At 49.2% G+C, this 20,478-nt stretch overlaps 1 protein-coding gene across 1 annotated transcript in view; it reads right to left on the bottom strand.

Moving 5' to 3' along the window:
* The window catches only part of GRK6 (G protein-coupled receptor kinase 6), a 109,424-nt gene that overhangs the window by 14,756 nt on the left and 74,190 nt on the right, over positions 1–20,478 (bottom strand). The window contains exon 13 of the mRNA XM_075344514.1: positions 9,255–9,392. Within this exon, the coding sequence (XP_075200629.1) occupies positions 9,255–9,392 (138 nt within the window). The remainder of the gene's footprint in view (positions 1–9,254; positions 9,393–20,478) is intronic.

Here is a 20,478-nt window from a genome sequence, read left to right as displayed (position 1 = left end):
GTTTTTTTAACCCCTTCACGACCGGCCAATTTTTCACTTTCCGTTGTTTGTTTTCGCCATTCTTTTTCGGAGAGACGTAACTTTTTTATTTTTCAGTCAATATGGTCATGTGAGGGGTCATTTTTTGCGGAACGAGCTGCACTTTTAAATGAAACCATAGGTTTTACCATATAGTGTACTGGAAAACGGCAAAAAAAAATTCCAAATGCACAAAAATTGCAAAAAAAAGTCCAATGGCACTATTGCTTTTGAGATATTTTATTCACTGTGTTCACTGTATGGTAAAACTGATGTGTGGGTGTGATGCCTCAGGTCAGTGCGAGTTAGTAGACTCCAAACATGTATAGGTTTACTTTTATATAAGGGGTTAAAAAAAAATTCAGAAGTTTGTCTGAAAAAAGTAGCGCACGTTTTACGCTATATTCCGTGACCCGTAGCGTTCTCATTTTTCGGGATCTATGGCTCAGTGATGGCTTATTTTTTGCGACTCGAGCTGACGTTTTTAACGGTACTATTTTTGTGCAGATGCTATGTTTTGATCGCCTGTTATTGCATTTTGCGCAAAAGTTGTGGCGACAAAAAAACGCCATTTTGGCGTTTGGAATTTTTTTGCCGCTACGCAGTTTACTGATCAGATTAATTGATTTTATATTTTGATAGATCGGGCGTTTCTAAACGCGGCAATACCAAATGTGTGTATATTTTTTATTTTTTTAACCCTTTAATTTTCAATGGGGCGAAAGGGGGGTGATTTGAACGTTTAGGTTTTGTTTTTTTTAATTTTTTAAAACTTTTTTTTTACTTTTTTTTTTATTTTACTAGTCCCCCTAGGGGGCTATAGCGATCAGCAATCTGATCGCTCTGCACTATCTGCTGATCACAGCTACACAGCTGATACGTGCACTTCCTGCTTCCCTGGCCTCCGTGGAAAGCGAAAGTGGTTCATGTCTAGCACAGGAGTCATCACATGACCCTGTGCTACCATGACAAACACCGGAAGTCACGTGATCATGTCACGTGACTTCCGGTATCGGGCGGTAAGTAAAACTTTACCGCGATTGCGTTTATAATGGCGCTGTCACATATTGACAGCGCCATTACAGGCTTTAAATGGCACGAGCAGATAACGATTCTGCTCGTGCCTAGTAGGCACACATCTCAGCTGTGAAAATCAGCTGAGATGTGCGCCGATCGCGGCATGCTGCTGCTGGCAGACCGTGGGCAGTAACGTTATGACCGCTAGGACGTAATTTTACTGCCCGCGGTCGTTAAGGGGTTAATGTTTCGCTGGGAAAATCGGATTTTTGTGTACTCACCGTAAAATCGTTTTCTCTTAGCCATCATTGGGGGACACAGGACCATGGGTGTTATGCTGCCTATCCATAGGAGGACACCAAGTAGATGCAAAAAGCATTAGCTCCTCCTCTGCAGAATACACCCCCTGGCCGGGCCAGGCAACCTCCGTTTTAGTACACAAGCAGTAGGAGAAAAAAAACAGTAAAAACTTATCTCAACGGAGGAACATGAGAGAAAAAAAAAAAAAAAAAAAAGACATAACCAAATAAGGTACTGAGAGAACCAAGGCCCAACAGGGTGGGTGCTGTGTCCCCCAATGATGGCTAAGAGAAAACGATTTTACGGTGAGTACACAAAAATCCGTTTTTCTCTGACGCCTCATTGGGGGACACCGGACCATGGGACGTCCTAAAGCAGTCCATGGATGGGAAAAATAAAAGAAGACAACACAACCCAAGGACTAGGAACCAGTCCCAGACAGCCTGGAGCGCCTACTGAGAGGTGCTCTACTGCCGTTTGCAGAATTTTCCTACCCAGATTTTCCTCAGTTGAAACCTGGGTATGGACTCTGTAATGCTTTGAAAAAGTATGTAGGCTAGACCAGGTCGCAGCCTTACACACCTGTTCCACTGAAGCCTGATGCCGAATGGCCCACGAAGCGCCAACTGCTCGCGTGGAATGAGCCCGCAGCCCACTAGGAATGGGCTTGAGTTGCAAGCGGTAGACTTCCTGGATCGCAGAGCGAATCCAGCGAGCCAGAGTTGCCTTTGAAGCTGCCTGTCCCTTCTTAGGCCCCTCAGGAATGACGAACAAAGAGTCCGTTTTCCTAAGGGGGCTGTCCTGGATATGTAATATCTGAGAGCTCTGACGAGGTCTAACGAATACAGAGACCTTTCCACCCTATGAACTGGGTGTGGACAAAAGGAAGGCAGAACAATATCCTCGTTCAAATGAAACAAGGTAGGAACCTTTGGAAGAAAATCCAGAAGGGGGCGCAGAACCACCTTGTCCTGGTGAAAGATCAGAAAACGCTCGCGGCAAGAGAGTGCTGCCAGCTCCGAAACCTGTCTGATGGACGTAATTGCCACCAGGAATGTTACCTTCCAGGACAGAAGAGCCAGGGAGGATTCCCTGAAAGGTTCAAAGGGAGACCTCTGGAGACCGTCCAGAACGAGATTGAGGTCCCATGGATCCAGCGACCGTTTGTACGGGGGAACTAGATGGGAAACGCCCTGGAGGAAGGTCTTGACTTGTGGTTTTTGAGCAAGGCGACATTGGTAGAAGATTGAGAGCGCTGAGACCTACCCTTTAAGGCAACTGAGAGCCAACCCCGCTTGCAAGCCAGACTGCAGAAAGTCGAGAATTTTGGGAATGGCCAGAGGCATAGGCTGGACGTTAGTTTCCCTGCACCATGAAAAGAAGATTTTCCACGTACGGTGGTAAATGCGGGATGAAGCCGGCGTTCGGGCGCTGATCATGGTGGAGATAACCGCGGGGGAGAATCCCGCTCTTGTTAATACCCATGTCTCAATGGCCATGCCGTCAGCTTCAGGGCTCTGGAGTTCTGATGGGAAATGGGCCCTTGGGTCAGCAAGTCCGGGATGTCTGGAAGGCGCCACGGTACGTCTGCGAGCATTTGTACTAATTTGGAGTACGAGGCGCGCCTGGGCCAGTCCGGTGCTATCAGTATCACCGGGACTCCATCTGCCTTGATCTTCCTGATTACCCGCGGCAGCAGGGGTAGAGGTGGAAATATGTAAGGCAGGCGGAAGTGGTGCCAGGAGCAGACTAGAGCATCCGCGCCGATGGACTGCGGGTCGCGTGACCTGGCTATGAACGCAGGTACCTTTGCGTTCAACCTTGAGGCCATTAGATCCACGTCTGGTGTGCCCCAGCGAGTGCAGATGTGTAGAAACACTTCTGGGTGGAGAGACCATTCTCCGGCGGCCAGGCCTTGGCGACTTAGAAATTCTGCTGCCCAGTTCTCTACCCCCAGTATGTGTACCGCTGATATCACTGACCCCGTCGATTCGGCCCAGCTGAGGATCTTGTGGGCCTCGAGATAAGCCGCTTTGCTGCGGGTGTCCCCCTGCCGATTGATATAGGCTACAGCTGTCGCATTGTCCGATTGGACTCGAATCTGATGACCCGCTAGCAGAGGGGAGAACGCCCTGAGCGCGAGGAAGATCGCACGGATTTCCAGGATGTTTATGGGTAGGGAAGACTCCTGGGGCATCCAACGTCCTTGAGCAGTGTGGTGCCGGTACACTGCTCCCCAGCCTAGGAGGCTGGCGTCCATGGTCAGGACCAGCCTAGTTCACTGGGAGAAAAGATCTCCCCTTCGATAGTGATGAGGACCAAAGCCACCAGCGGAGTGCATACCTGACTGAAGGCGTCAGGTGAAGATGTTTGTCCAGGGAGAAGGGGCTCTTGTCCCAGGCAGCTAGAGGGACTAGCTGCAGTGGGCGGAGGTGCAGTTGAGCAAAAGGTACTGCCTCCATAGCCGCACCATCCTGCCGAGCACCTTCATGCTGAATCGAATGGAGCGAGACGGAGGACGTAGAAGGCAGCGTACCGCTTGTCGAAGAGCGATCACCTTGTCCTGAGGGAGATAGATCAAGCCCCGACGGGTGTCCAGGGACATGCCCAGGAAGGTGATGGATCATGCTGGGACCGGGGATGATTGTCTCGATTCAGTTACCACCCTAAGCGGGATAGGGTATCCACGGTGATCTGTACGCTGGTTGAGCAGTCGCAGAAGGAGGGGGCCTTGATGAGGAGGTCGTCCAAGTAAGGGAGAACGACTACTCCCCTGGCGTGAAGGACGCTCATGGCGGCTGCCATGACTTTGATGAAGACCCTTAATGCGGTGGCAAGGCCGAAGGGTAGGGCTACGAATTGAAAATGGGAGTCCTGAACTGCGAAGCGGAGGAGCTTTTGGTGATCTCGGGCGATGGGTATGTGCAGGTACGCGTCCTTGATATCTATGGAGGCGAGGAATTCCCCTTCGACCATGGATGCAATAATGGACCTTAGGGACTCCATTCTGAATCTCCGTACGTGCACATGTTTGTTCAGGTGTTTGAGGTCCAGAATGGGTCGAACTGACCCCATCCTTTTTGGGGGCCACAAAGAGGTTGGAATAAAAACCCATGAACTTCTCGTCGTCCGGGACGGGTGTTATCACTCCTGCTGTTTGGAGCGAGTAGATTGCTGAGAAAAAGGCCTCGCGTCGTTTTCGAGTCTTTGGGGGGTTTGAGAGAAGGAACCGACTCGGGGGTCGGGTCCGAAATTCTATGTGGTAACCGGAAGACACAAGGTCTCGCACCCATTTGTCATCTGAGGCGGCAGCCCTGATGTGTTGAAAGAGCCACAGTCCACCTCCTACAATGAGTGTGTCTTCCGGGGCACCGAAGGAGTCATGAGGGGGGAAAACGTCGTGGACGAGTCTCCCTAGTCCTGGACTGTTTCAGTCTAGGCTGCCATGACGAAGTTGGTTTCGGGGAGAGCTGAGAAGGTCGGTCCCTGCGTAGTCCGCGGCTAGTGGCGGGAACAGCGCGGGATGTCGACCAACCAAATGAGTTCCGAAAGGAGCGGAACGAGGACTGTGAACGTCTGGTGAAGGTCGTCCTGGGCTTCAGCTGGGGAAGGGAGGTACTTTTTCCTCCCGTGGCGTCAGAAATGAGCTTGTCCAGACGTTCGCTAAACAATCGGTCTGGAAAAAAGGGAAGGCCCGTGAGAGACCTCTTGGAGGCAGAGTCCGCTCGCCATTGTCGGCGCCAGAGAGCTCTACGGATGGCTATGGTATTAGAGGCGGCAAAAGCTGTGCAGGTAGCAGCATCAATGGAGGCCTGCATGAGGTACTCCGCCGTAGCGGCAATTTGAGCTGTTACCTCTGTGACAGTATGAGGGAACTGGGATTCCTCAAGCGAAGTGTTAAGGGATTCTGCCCAGACCGATATCGCCTTTGCGACCCACACAGAGGCAAAGGAGGGCGAGAGGGAGGAACCCGCAGCCTCAAAGGCAGAGCGGGCGAGGCGGTCCACCTGTCTGTCTGTCAGGTCCTTGATGGAGGAACCATCGGGTAAAGACAGGAGCGTTTTTGTGGCAAGGCGGGAGACCGGGGGGGGTCGACCGAGGGCGGATCGGCCCAGCCCTTAGGGGCAGGTGAGGCAAAAGGGTACCGCCGGGACTCCATGAGTTTACGGTTACTGAAGCACCTGTCAGGCTTCTCCCTTTGCTTTGTGAAGATATCCTGAAACTCTGGGTGATCAGCGAAAACCTTTTGGGGTTTCCTTGCCCTCTTAAAGGAGACCACATGGTCAGTGGTAGTGGATGGGGGATCCTCCACATGCAGAGTTTGGTTGATTGCTGCTATAAGGGAGTCTATTGCAGTTTGATCATCTGGGGAGGGTGAAACCAAGGAATCATTCTGGTACAAACAGCATTCTCCCTCCTGCAGCTCTTCAGAAGCCATGGAGTGTGTGGGAGAGCCTGCCCTATGTGCTCCCGAAAACAAAAAGCAGTAGAGAAGTAAATAACATCAAATCAAACATCAAAGATATTTGATGTTATTTCTAACCTGACGGTCCTGAGGAAGGGGGGAGATGCTCCTGAAACGCGTAGACCTGTATGAAAATAAAGTGACATTAATCTGATCATCTGGACGAGTGATCTGTTGGCGCGGCAATTGAACACCCTTCTCTACTGCTTTCTGTTTTCTGCCACTGGGTGGCTGCAGCCGTAGATCGATTTGTACATGCAAATATAGTAGTTGTGACTCTCACAACTACATTTGGTGAGTAAGATTACTCCCCCCTCCCCACCCCATACATATTTTATGTAAGACCCTATTTGCGCTTGTTTGTCCACAGCTCCTTCTTTTATCTGTGTGCTCCCGAGGGAGAGCCATGGGGGCCATGAGAGAGTGCTGGAGACACCCAGCCGTGTGCTCTTTTTCTGATCCCTGCAACCGGTGAAGCATGGGCCCGGATTACCTGAGAAGAATCCTCCATAGGGGTATCCTCAGGCTGCGTTCCGTCCAGGGGCCCAGAAGGGTGTGGAGGACGACATTGCATAGCCAGCACCAGGTTCTGTGACAGTTTTTCATGGATTGGGACAGAAACTGTGCCCATTCCGGTGGGCTGGGAGCCCTAGGCTCTGGGCTGACGGTTGCGGTGGTGGTGGCGGGGGAGTCTTGGGGGGCTATAGGGGCACAGGACTCACAGAGAGAAGAGGTGTGTTTACGTGGTAGTTCAGCGTGGCAGGCAGTGCAGGCTGAATAATAGACTATGTGAGCCTTCGCACTCTTAGTACCCTTAGAGTTCTGCATGTTCCTAATAAGAGTATGCCAGGAGGGGGAGCAATGATATGCAGAGCTACAAGTGAAGCAGTGGGAAGTAAGGATTGTATTTGCTTCGGTGTACCTCACCAGAATCAGTTGATGGCCCTGCGTCCTCAGGAAGGAGTCTCTGTGGAGCTCTTTGCGCGTTTTTCTGGGGGTGCGGGGCTTACCGCGGCCCGCGGAGGGTGGGGCTTAGCGCTAAAAGAGCGCCAAGAAGAAGTCAGTGTGTCCCCCTGCTGTCGGTAGTAAAAAACGGCGGGAAGGGAGCTACTGCGACAGTTTTTCTCCCCCTCCCTCCAGTTAGCACACAGCTGGTGGGAATAAAGACTGTAAATTCAGCAGTCCTGGGAGCCTTCCCTGCACCGTCTTTCTCCCTTTGTCTAGGAAACCAGTCAGGGGGGATCTCACCTTAACACTGCCTCAGTCCAGGCAGTGTAAATAGCAGAGTCAGCCTGCTGTGTCCGGCCACACAGATGCAATGTATCAACTCAGAGCCTGCAAAGAGGGGCTGAGGAATTGTGCCTCTGCCCTGGGCTCTGGAAAATCGGTGTCTGTGGGACCAGTCGTCCAGTAAAAGGCAGCCCAGGATCCAGCGTCGCAGGAGGGGGTACGTGGAGGCAACACTCCGCGTTCCCGCCCATTGATGGTATTGGGAGATCGGTCCCTAAGGGAATCCGTCGCCCTCAAAAAATAACAAAACCTTGAAAGGATGTGTCTCCTACAGACACCAAGCTAAAACTGAGGTTGCCTGGCCCGGCCAGGGGTTGTATACTGCAGAGGAGGAGCTAATGCTTTTTGCATCTACTTAGTGTCCTCCTATGGATAGGCAGCATAACACCCATGGTCCTGTGTCCCCCAATGAGGCATCAGAGAAAAGGAGATTTGTGGTCGGGAGGAGAGAGAGAGAGGTAACCGCAATCTCCTGAGTGACTGCAGTGAGCCGCGCGCTCAGTTGTGCAGTCACTCAGGTGACACGCGGTCACAACTGCAGTCCGCCACCCGAGAGCTGTGTCTGCGGGTCACCTGAATGAGGGCACAGCTGATCGCACAGCTCACTTCAGTTGCTGCGTGGAGCTGATAGAGTGGTCGTGCTCTACGGCTGCTCCTGTCAGCTTCATGTAGTAGAACTGAAAGCGTCGTGGGACCTCTGTGGATTACGTCTGACCTGGAGGGGTATTTGGGGGTTTAATAAAGTGGTGAAAGAGGGTTTTTTTTGTCTTTTATTCCAAATAAAGGATTTTTTCGGGTGTATGTGTTTATTTTCTTTCACTTACAGGTTGTATCTTGGGGAGATGCCTGCCATGATTAACCTAGGACTTCGTGGCAGCTATAGGCTGCTGCCATTAACTCCTTATTACCTCGATTGCCACCGCGGCAATTTGGGATGAGCCGGGTAGAGTCCCGGGACTGTCGCATCTAATGGATGCGGCAATTCCGGGCGGCTGCTGGCTGATATTGTTAGGCTGGGGGGGGGGGGGGATCTCCGTAACGTGGGGCTTCCCTTCCTAAGAATATCAGCTTTCAGCCGTGTGGCTTTATCTTGGCTGGTATCAAAATTGGGGGGGGGGGGGACTGCACGTTGTTTTTTTTTTTAATTATTTATTTATTTATTTTACTGCACGATATAGACCTGCCTACCGGCGGCTGTGATTGGTTGCAGTGAGACAGCGGTCACTCAGCGTGGGGGCGGGTCTGACTGCAACCAATCATAGACGCCGGTGGGCGTGGGAAGCAGGGAATACGAGATTGAATAATGAGCAGCCGGCATTTTTAAAAGAGGAAAAGCCGCCAGAGCTTTGTGACAGCCGTGCAGTGCCGCGCCCGTGATCGGTGAGTATGAGAGAGGGGGAGAGAGACCAGGAGTGATTTTAAACGATTTAGATCGTTCTGCTGGACATGCTCAGTAGAACGTGACGGAATTTGTCAGCGGATTCCGCCACTTAGCGCATAGCGGCGGAATCTGCCACCATAGACAATCATTAGACACCTTGGCGGATTTCAATGGAATCTGTCAATGTGCGTTATTTCAACGACCCAAAAAATGCTACATGTAGCGTTCCCAACGCCCAACGCTGCATCAAAATAACGACTCAGTGTCGTCCAGCGGATGCATCGCAGACACTTGCGTTACAGTACGTCATCAATACAAGTCTATGGAGAATAGCGCAGTGCGTCAACGGACTGCGCTATTCTCCACAGCGGAGGATTGCGCTGAACGCAAGTGTGAAAGCGTCCTTACCCCGCAGGATGGGGGCACATGTCAGGATGGTGGCTGCACCACGATGGGGGCACATACCAGCATTGGACCACATCACCAGCATATTTTTACTTAACTTTAACACTGTTCATGGCCTTCTTTCATTACAAGTCATGGACATCATTAAACATTAGACTCATCTATTAAAACTGTTCCTTCTGTTGTTTGTCAATTTAAAACCAATAAACAATTATAAGAATACTAAATTAAACCAAACTCATCCAGCCCATTCATTACCTTATTATTCAATCTGCTAACCTACATACACATTCTAGACTACCCGATACGTTAGAATCGGGCCACCTTCTAGTCTTCTATATTCTCCAAGCTGGTTCCAAGATAATAACACAATCTTACGTCTGGTTTGAACGGTGGTTCTAGAATCCCGGCTTCAAGTCTTTTGAAATTAATATGCTTGAAGAGGTCATGCTCCTTCACCTCGTGGGCACCTCCGCCACTACTCCCTAATCGTTGTTCAGGGTCCTTACATAACAACTGCAGAAAGAGAGTAAAAGTATATAAATTAATATTGTGCTCAGTTTTGTATATAATAAGGTAAAATTAGGTCAACTGTTCAATATTAGGCTAAATGATAAAGTGCCATATATAGATATAGTGGTGGTTGAAGAAATATGATACAATTCCCTTATTTCTTCTTATTTCTATTTATCTCTATAACATTCATGTGGGACCTTCAGAATATAGTAGAGCAGGCAGTGACAGCCAAAGTATTTGATATAATTTGTTATTTATTACAGAATATGTCTTCGGCGCTGAGCTCTCCCCTTTAAAAGAAATCCTTGACCACCACCCCCCCACTTTTTTCTCCTATAACACCTATCATTTTACGTATTGCTGTGTAATCATCCCTTCTTAATTGCCAACACAAATTACGCTTTAAGAAAACCACAACGTAGAGGAAATGCAAGCACTTGTCAATTAAAATGCAATTAAAAAAGGAACGCCATTGTCATGTCATTAGTGAAAGTAATGGAATTTCCATTCTGCTATGTACTTCTTCATACATAATTTAAAGTAGGCTGATAAAGACTTTCCTTTTACAGCAATTTTTTAAAGAAAAAAAAAAAAGTAATCGTTTTCATCAGTAAAATAAAAAAATAAATAAAAAATGAAGACAGTATGACCTGATGATCTCACTTTATCACCACGAGACTGGATCATGAACAGTTCACCAATTTGTAGTCTATCAATAAAGTGATAGTTTTGATAATGAAAACTACCGTAGTTTTCGGACTATAAGACGCACCTGACCATAAGACGCACCCTGGTTTTAGAGCAGGAAAATAGGAAAATAAAATTTTAAGCAAAAAATGGAGTCATGACACACTGTTCTGGGGCGAGGATCTGCTGCTGACACTGTTATGGGGGTAATGTCCCCAAATTCTCTACTAAGATACCCCATCATGGTAATGATCCTCATGCCTTGTATATACCCCCAACCTGCTCATATTCCCCCCATCCTGCTATATACCGCCATCCTGCTTATATACCCCAATCCTGCTCATATACCCCAATCCTGCTCATATACCCCAATCCTGCTCATATACCCCAATCCTGCTCATATAACCCCATCCTGCTCATATACCCCCATCCTGCTCATATACCCCCATCCTGCTCATATACCCCCATCCTGCTCATATACCCCCATCCTTGCTCATAATATACCCCCATTCTGCTCATAATATACCCCAATCTTGCTCATAATATACCCCCATCCTGCTCATAATATACCCCCATCCTGCTCATAATATACCCCCATCCTGCTCATAATATACCCCCATCCTGCTATACACCCCCATGCTGGTTATCGGCCCACATCCTGTAGCACATAAAAAAAATAAACGTTCATACTCACTTTACCTTACCTCACTCCCTGCAGCATCGCTCCTCCTCCCGTCTGTGTCAGCGGCAGCGCCGCTGAGTGGAGCCGTCCCAGTTCCCCTGCAACACCGCGATGTCCTCCTGGCTGCTGGCGGCTGCGTGTGGACACGTGCACACAGCGATGACGTCATTGCTGTGCGCAACGCTATTCTCCACTCAGCGGCTGCCGGCACAGACAGGAGGACATCGCGGTGCTGCAGGGGAACGGTGACAGGTATACTGATTCACTGCACCCCGCGCTGATGATTATGCACGGGGGGGCAGTGAATACAGCCGCACAAGATCACTCCAGGCTGTAGTTGCCAGGGGTGATCATGTGGGCCGGCTGTTTATCCCTCGCCCATCATCCCGCCCATCTGTCAGCGCTGAGAGATGATGGGCGGGATGATGGCCGTGCATATTAAATGAGCGGGTTCACGTGGTCACGGCAGGCGCTGCTGCAGGCTGCTCATGCCCCCGATGACCCGCTCCAGCGCAGCACCCTCATTCCGCGCAGCCCTACATTCAGACCATAAGACGCACCCCCCACTTTCCCCAAACATTTGGGGGGGAAAAAGTGCGTCTTATGGTCCGAAAATACGGTACTAAACATGCAATGTTGTACTTTGTTCTTCTATTTTTCACTATTTTCCAGTTCCCAGTACACTTCACTTCAATCCGTTAGCCATAACCAGAACAGGTCTTCAGGCTTTAAGTGCAAACAACATTGCAGTCCGGATCTTAAGAATGATGAGCGAGCTACATACCAAAATAAATTCTCATTATACAAAAATAATATTTATTTACAAAAAGATGAGAATCTGATATTTTAACTTATAAAGTGTTGATATATCCAGGATATATCATCACTTGAAGATCATGAGGTTTGACTTTTGGGACCTCCACAATCTTGAGCAGAAAAAGACATACAACTGCTTCAACGAATTGCCCTCTTCTAAGTTTCAGATATTGATCTGTGTAGGGGAATATTAAAGTGGATTTATCAAAATACCTACAGCAGATTTATTAACCCTGAAGAGACCAGTATATGTACTCTGAAAATCCATGTCAGAGTTGCTGTATAATTATTTTTCAAAGTTTTACTGCCAGATATTAAAATGAGCACTGGTTGCACTTCTAAACTGCTCATCTTCAAAATGGGATTACACAACAATTCCGAAATGGACTTTTAATCCAAGAGCCCTATTTAACAATATACTGTATACAGTTTGCATTGTACAAAAGTAATATATCTTTGTATGCTGAACAGGGCTCCTGGACTCCTGGAAGAAGCATCACTAATGGGAAACGTGCGTTGGGTGTGTGGGACGCCATTACCTTTTTCCTACTGACTCCCTTATAGGTATATAGCGGATTACCATAGGACCTTTTTTTGTACAGCTATGTGTTCATAATGTGACTTCTATTTGATATCTCTTAACACACTTGTGTTTTTACTTTGTCACTTTGCTAAATTTGTTTTTCCATGCATTATTTGTATATATGACCATATGGTTATTTTTTTTAGTGGTCCGGTTGTAGTCATTATTTATACTATACGGGGAGTTGTCTGGCTAGGTGTTCCCAATATAATATCTACCCTTTGAGGGGATCTGTTTTTTAGAGACATTCTTTTGTATATTTGGTATTTTAACAATTTTATCTATCTAATAAAGACTTAATTGTTATATGCAATTGCATATATTGTCGGGGTGTCATGCTGAATAGGGCTGCGTAGTCGATGCCCATTTTGGTGTAGTCAGTATAAAATGGACTGACTCCATTGGGTACATAAATTGGGTACAGTAGCTCAATGCAATATGTGTGAAATATTTTTTAAAAAAATTTGAGAAAGTTATGAAATGTCCTATAAATAAGGAAGGAAGGAAGGCACTCATTTCAGAATTGCTAGAGCAGGTTCTTGCAAACATGATTAAGTAGAGTTAAACTGATAAATGAGAATAAAGAAGGTGTACAGCGGCTAGAAGAAAATTGCAGATTCACAATGTGTGAGATGGAGACACCAGTCCTGTTCCTGTAACTGAGGAACAAACAGATATTGCTATAGAAGAACAGCAAAACCATCCTTTAGAATTAGATGATCTTGTTGATGCTGCTTAATTTCTCTCCCCTATTTATCACAGGTGCTGTATTGTGCACACGCTGCAGATGACAATAAGAGTCTGCAATAGGAACTCTGATTGGGAAGGTGAGGAAATTGGATATTGATACCAGAATGAAGGGAATTTTGTTTACTTACCGTAAATTCCTTTTCTTCTAGCTCCAATTGGGAGACCCAGACACTTGGGTGTATAGCTATGCCTCCGGAGGCCACACAAAGTATTACACTAAAAGTGTAAAGCCCCTCCCCTTCTGCCTATACACCCCCCGTGCCTCACGGGCTCCTCAGTTTTGGTGCAAAAGCAAGAAGGAGGAAAAAATTATAAATTGGTTTAAAGTAAATTCAATCCGAAGGAATATCGGAGAACTGAAACCATTCAACATGAACAACATGTGTACACAAAAAACAGGGGCGGGTGCTGGGTCTCCCAATTGGAGCTAGAAGAAAAGGAATTTACGGTAAGTAAACAAAATTCCCTTCTTCTTTGTCGCTCCATTGGGAGACCCAGACACTTGGGACGTCCAAAAGCAGTCCCTGGGTGGGTAAATAATACCTCATAATAGAGCCGTAAACGGCTCCGTCCTACAGGTGGGCAACCGCCGCCTGAAGGACTCGCCTACCTAGGCTGGCATCTGCCGAAGCATAGGTATGCACTTGATAGTGTTTCGTGAAAGTGTGCAGGCTCGACCAGGTAGCTGCCTGACACACCTGCTGAGCCGTAGCCTGGTGCCGCAAGGCCCAGGACGCTCCCACGGCCCTGGTAGAATGGGCCTTCAGCCCTGAGGGAACCGGAAGCCCCGAGGAACGATAAGCTTCGAGAATTGGTTCCTTGATCCACCGAGCCAGGGTTGATTTGGAAGCTTGTGTCCCTTTACGCTGGCCAGCGACAAGGACAAAGAGTGCATCCGAGCGGCGCAGGGGCGCCGTACGAGAAATGTAGAATCTGAGTGCTCTCACCAGATCTAACAAGTGCAAATCCTTTTCACATTGGTGAACTGGATGAGGACAAAAAGAGGGTAAGGAGATATCCTGATTGAGATGAAAAGGGGATACCACCTTAGGGAGAAATTCCGGAACCGGATGCAGAACCACCTTGTCCTGGTGAAACACCAGGAAAGGGGCTTTGCACGACAACGCTGCTAGCTCAGACACTCTCCGAAGTGAAGTGACTGCTACTAGGAAAACCACTTTCTGCGAAAGGCGTGAGAGAGAAATATCCCTCATTGGCTCGAACGGTGGTTTCTGAAGAACCATCAGCACCCTGTTCAGATCCCAGGGTTCTAACGGACGCTTGTAAGGAGGGACGATGTGACAAACCCCCTGCAGGAACGTGCGTACCTGTGGAAGTCTGGCTAGGCGCTTCTGAAAAAACACAGAGAGCGCAGAGACTTGTCCCTTAAGGGAGCCGAGCGACAAACCCTTTTCCAATCCGGATTGAAGGAAGGACAGAAAAGTGGGCAAGGTAAATGGCCAGGGAGAAAAACCCTGAGCAGAGCACCACGACAGGAATATTTTCCACGTCCTGTGGTAGATCTTGGCGGACGTTGGTTTCCTAGCCTGTCTCATAGTGGCAATGACCTCTTGAGATAATCCTGAAGACGCTAGGATCCAGGACTCAATGGCCACACAGTCAGGTTGAGGGCCGCAGAATTCAGATGGAAAAACGGCCCTTGAGACAGCAAGTCTGGTCGGTCTGGTAGTGCCCACGGTTGACCGACCGTGAGATGCCACAGATCCGGGTACCACGACCTCCTCGGCCAGTCTTGAGCGACGAGGATGGCGCGGCGGCAGTCGGCCCTGATCTTGCGTAACACTCTGGGCAACAGTGCCAGAGGAGGAAACACATAAGGGAGTTGAAACTGCGACCAATCCTGAACTAAGGCGTCTGCCGCCAGAGCTCTGTGATCTTGAGACCGTGCCATGAATGTCGGGACCTTGTTGTTGTGCCGGGACGCCATTAGGTCGACGTCCGGCATGCCCCAGCGGCAACAGATCTCCTGAAACACGTCCGGGTGAAGGGACCATTCCCCTGCGTCCATGCCCTGGCGACTGAGAAAGTCTGCTTCCCAGTTTTCTACGCCCGGGATGTGAACTGCGGATATGGTGGAGGCTGTGGCTTCCACCCACAGCAGAATCCGCCGGACTTCCTGGAAGGCTTGCCGACTGCGTGTCCCGCCTTGGTGGTTGATGTATGCCACCGCTGTGGAGTTGTCCGACTGAATTCGGATCTGTTTGCCTTCCAGCCACGGCTGGAACGCCTTTAGGGCAAGATACACTGCCCTTATCTCCAGAACATTGATCTGAAGGGAGGACTCTGTCTGAGTCCAAGTACCCTGAGCCCTGTGGTGGAGAAAGACCGCTCCCCACCCTGACAGGCTCGCGTCCGTCGTGACCACCGCCCAGGATGGGGGCAGGAAGAATTTCCCCTTCGACAGAGAAGTGGGGAGAAGCCACCACTGAAGGGAAGCTTTGGCTGCCCGAGAAAGGGAGACGTTCCTGTCGAGGGACGTCGACTTCCTGTCCCATTTGCGGAGAATGTCCCATTGAAGTGGGCGCAGATGAAACTGCGCAAAAGGAACTGCCTCCATTGCTGCCACCATCTTCCCTAGGAAGTGCATGAGGCGCCTCAGGGGGTGTGACTGACCTTGAAGGAGAGATTGCACCCCTGTCTGTAGTGAACGCTGTTTGTTCAGCGGAAGTCTCACTATCGCTGAGAGAGTATGAAACTCCATGCCAAGATATGTCAGTGATTGGGCCGGTGTCAGATTTGACTTTGGAAAATTGATGATCCACCAGAAACTCTGGAGAGTGTCCAGAGCAATGTTCAGGCTGTGTTGGCATGCCCCTTGAGAGGGTGCCTTGACAAGTAGATCGTCTAAGTAAGGGATCACCGAGTGTCCCTGAGAGTGTAGGATTGCCACCACTGTTGCCATGACCTTGGTGAAGACCCGTGGGGCTGTCGCCAGGCCAAAAGGCAGTGCCACGAACTGAAGGTGTTCGTCCCCTATGGCGAAACGCAGGAAGCGCTGATGCTCTGGTGCAATCGGTACGTGGAGATAAGCATCTTTGATGTCGATTGATGCTAGGAAATCTCCTTGGGACATTGAGGCGATGACGGAGCGGAGCGATTCCATCCGGAACCGCCTGGTTCTCACATGCTTGTTGAGCAGTTTTAGGTCCAGAACGGGACAGAAGGATCCGTCCTTTTTTGGCACCACGAACAAGTTGGAGTAAAAACCGTGACCCCGTTGCTGAAGAGGAACAGGGATCACCACTCCTTCCGCCTTCAGGGTGCACACCGCCTTCAGAAGAGCCTCGGCTCTGTCGGGGGGCGGAGATGTTCTGAAGAAACGCGTCGGAGGACGAGAGCTGAACTCTATCCTGTATCCTTGAGATAGAATGTCTCTCACCCATCGGTCTTTTACTTGTGGCAGCCAGGCGTCGCAAAAGCGGGAGAGCCTGCCACCGACCGAGGATGCGGTTTGAGGAGGCCGAAAGTCATGAGGAGGCCGCTTTGGGAGCGGTTCCTCCGGCGGTCTTTTTAGGACGTGACTTAGACCGCCATGAATCGGAGTTCCTCTGATCTTTCTGAGGCCTTTTGGACGAGGAAAATTGAGACCTGCCCGCGGTCCGAAAGGACCGAAACCTCGATTGTACCTTCCGTGGTTGAGGTCTGTTTGGTTTGGACTGGGGTAAGGATGAATCCTTTCCCTTGGATTGTTTAATGATTTCATCCAATCGCTCACCAAACAAGCGGTCGCCAGACAATGGCAAACCGGTTAAGAACTTTTTGGAAGCAGAGTCTGCCTTCCATTCACGTAGCCACATGGCCCTGCGGAGTACCACCGAATTGGCGGATGCCACCGCCGTACGGCTCGCCGAGTCCAGGATAGCATTAATGGCGTAGGACGCAAACGCCGACGCCTGAGTGGTTAAGGACACCACTTGCGGGGCAGATGTACGTGTTACTGCATTAATCTGCGCCTGACAAGCTGAAATAGCTTGGAGTGCCCATACGGCTGCAAATGCTGGAGCAAAAGACGCGCCGATAGCTTCATAGATGGATTTCAACCATAGTTCCATCTGTCTGTCAGTGGCATCTTTGAGTGAAGCCCCATCTTCCACTGCAACTATGGATCTAGCCGCCAGTCTGGAGATTGGAGGATCCACCTTAGGACACTGAGTCCAGCCCTTGACAACCTCGGGGGGGAAGGGATAGCATGTGTCCTTAAGGCGCTTGGAAAAACGCTTGTCTGGACAGTCTCGGTTTTTCTGGATTGCCTCTCTGAAGTCAGAGTGATCCAGAAACATATTTAATGTACGCTTGGGAAACCTGAAACGGAATTTCTCCTGAGAAGCAGACTCCTCAATTGGAGGAGCTGGGGGAGAAATATCCAACACCTGATTGATGGTCGCTATAAGGTCATTCACTACTGCGTCACCTTCAGGTGTATCTAGGTTGAGAGCGGCTTCAGGATCAGAATCCTGATCTGATACCTCCGCTTCATCCTCCAGAGAGTCCTCCTGCTGGGACCCTGAACAGTGTGATGAAGTGGAGGGAATTTCCCAGCGACCCCGCTTGGGCGGCCTGGGACTGCGGTCCATGTCAGAGACCTCACCCTGGGACCTATGGGTTACCCCAGGGGTACTTTGCTGTTCCAATTGAGGGGGACCAGGGGTCAAGGATTGGACAGTGCCCGGGGCCTGAATCACCGGTCTGGACTGCAATGCTTCCAGTATTTTAGCAGACCATTTATCCATACTCTCAGACAGTTTGTCAGCAAAGGCTGCAAACTCCGTCCCTGTCACCTGGACAGTGGTAGCAGGTGGTTCCACCTGGGCCACCAGTCGCAGAGGCTCCGGCTGAGTAAGTGCCACAGGGGCCGAGCATTGCACACAATGAGGGTCAGAGGAACCTGCCGGTAGTACAGCTGTACATGAGGTACAGGTTGCAAAGTACGCCTGTGCTTTGGCACCCTTGCTTTTTGCGGATGACATGTTGTCTCCTCTGAGAACAATCCAGGAGGGTATATAGCCAAAAATCAACAGAGCGACCGTACAGTGCAAATGTATAGCCTATAAGCCTATATATATATATACACTTCGGTACTCAGTGGGGCCAGCACCACAGGTGCTGCTTACCGACCGCTCAGAGCGGTTGTGTGATCACCAGATTCCCTGCCTGGGTCTCCCTGTGTTGTCTCTCCTCTCCAGCGTCTGAATCGCTGACAGGAATGGCTGCCGGCGTTCTGTGGGGAGGAGGGGACCGTGGGCGTGCCCAAGAAAAGTGCGGGAATCTAGTGCCCTAGTGTACTGAGTGAGGAGGGAGGAGGATACTAATGTATGCTCCAGCCCTCAGCGCTGACGATCTGTGCAGCGTCCCGCCCTTCCCCTGACTGGCAGGCCTGTGGGCGGGAATATACGACACTAGGCCGCAGAAGCCGGGGACTAAAGTTATAAGCGCGGCCGCGCGGTAGTCCCCGGCGCACTAACACACCCAGCAGTGCTGTAATGTGTATGGCACAAGCGCTCCATGCGCGGTAGTCCCCGGCGCACTAACACACCCAGCAGTGCTGTAATGTGTATGGCACAAGCGCTCCATGCGCGGTCCCCACGGGGACACAGAGTACCTCATAGTAGCAGGGCCTTGTCCCTGACGATACCCAGCTCCTATCCAGCAGATTCCCAGGGGCTGCGGAGGGAGCACGGTCTCAGTGCCTGAAGACCGATCCGGTTCCCACTTCACCCAGAGCCCATTAAGGGATGGGGAAGGAAAACAGCATGTGGCTCCTGCCTGTGTACCCGCAATGGGTACCTCAACCTTAACAACACCGCCGACAAAGTGGGGTGAGAAGGGAGCATGCTGGGGGCCCTGTTATGGGCCCTCTTTTCTTCCATCCGACCTAGTCAGCAGCTGCTGCTGACTAAGCTGTGGAGCTTATGCGTGGATGTCAGCCTCCTTCGCACAAAGCATAAAAACTGAGGAGCCCGTGAGGCACGGGGGGTGTATAGGCAGAAGGGGAGGGGCTTTACACTTTTAGTGTAATACTTTGTGTGGCCTCCGGAGGCATAGCTATACACCCAAGTGTCTGGGTCTCCCAATGGAGCGACAAAGAAAAGTGGATTCCAGCACTGAAAGAACTGGGCTAAATTCACATATCTTATACCATGATTAACACTAGAACTACTGAGGTAGTCACTTTGACTACTTTGCACCATGTATTTCTATATAGGTGTCACGAGTCCAGTAGTTCTAGTGTTAAGGCCTAGGCCAAACAGAGTTGTTTTTTTTTCCTCCCGTAATGATTTAAAGTCCTCATGTCTAACCACCGGGTAATTTTAACTGAGTAAATAAATGTGAAGTTTTAAGTCTACTTGGCCCGCTTCAAGTTAGTGTAGACCTTAAAATAATTAGGTCAGATTTGACATCATCTATGAAGGAGCATTTAATGGAGGCGAGACTATCTCTCAGAACAAATTCATAGACTGCACAAATGTTATCCAGTACGTTTTTGTTGATACGGCCTCTATACCATCCTAAAACAGACTAGGTCAGTATAGAGGCAGCATCATTCCCCTGATGATTCTCATACAAAGAGAGGAAATGTGTCAGGAGACACTCTTGTTGGACAGTCCAGGAAAACTTATGGTGTGGTGTCAGTTGTGTACGGCTCTTGACAGGGTAGGAGTCATTTTTGGATGCCAGGGCCAATGCAACATTGGGCCACAATAGGGCATCTAGATCTCTTCATCATGACAAACCAACTGACTGTTTGAGTGCTTGGAGCTGGACTGATGAACCGATTCCATATACTCCTGGATCAACACGACTGGTGAGACCGTTCTAATTATACTCTCAGTGTGATTGGTATATTGTTTAGTGGAGTTATATATGAGCTCAGTTCCATCATATAATAAGTACTGATTCACCATTGTGTTTGGTGCTATGTGCATATATGTTCTGATAGGAAAAAGGTTTTGGACCACTGTCCGACTGGAGTATATATGTGTTCTTTTTAATTGATATTTTAATCTTGACAATAAAAGTTTTATCAGTGGGTTTACGATATATATGTGTATATAGAGTCATGGCCAAAAGTTTTGAGAATGCTACAAATATTAATTTTTACAAAGTCTACAGCTTAAGTTTTTCTAATGGCAATTTGCATATACTCCAGAATGTCATAAAGAGTGATCAGCTTAACAGCAATTACTTGCAAAGTCAATATTGGCTAAGAAAATGAACTTCAACCCCCAAAACACATTTCAACATCATTGCATTCCTGCCTTAAAGGGAGCAGCTAAGATTGTTTTAGTGATTGTTCCATTAACACAGGTGTGGGTGTTGATGAGGACAGGGCTGGCGATCAGTCATGATTAAGTAAGAATGACACCACTGGACACTTTAAAAGGAGGCTGGTGCTTGGTATCATTGTTTCTCTTCAGTTAACCATGGTTATCTCTAAAGAAACACGTGCAGCCATCATTGCTCTTCACAAAAATGGCCTAACAGGGAAGAGTATCGCAGCTACAAAGATTGCACCCCAGTCAACAATCTATCGCATCATCAAGTACTTC

The sequence above is a fragment of the Anomaloglossus baeobatrachus genome, chromosome 4, assembly GCF_048569485.1.
Source record: "Anomaloglossus baeobatrachus isolate aAnoBae1 chromosome 4, aAnoBae1.hap1, whole genome shotgun sequence".
In the NCBI taxonomy this organism is placed as follows: domain Eukaryota; kingdom Metazoa; phylum Chordata; class Amphibia; order Anura; family Aromobatidae; genus Anomaloglossus; species Anomaloglossus baeobatrachus.
The sequence above is the reverse complement of the archived record's forward strand: the minus strand, read 5'-3'. Positions and strand labels throughout refer to the sequence as shown.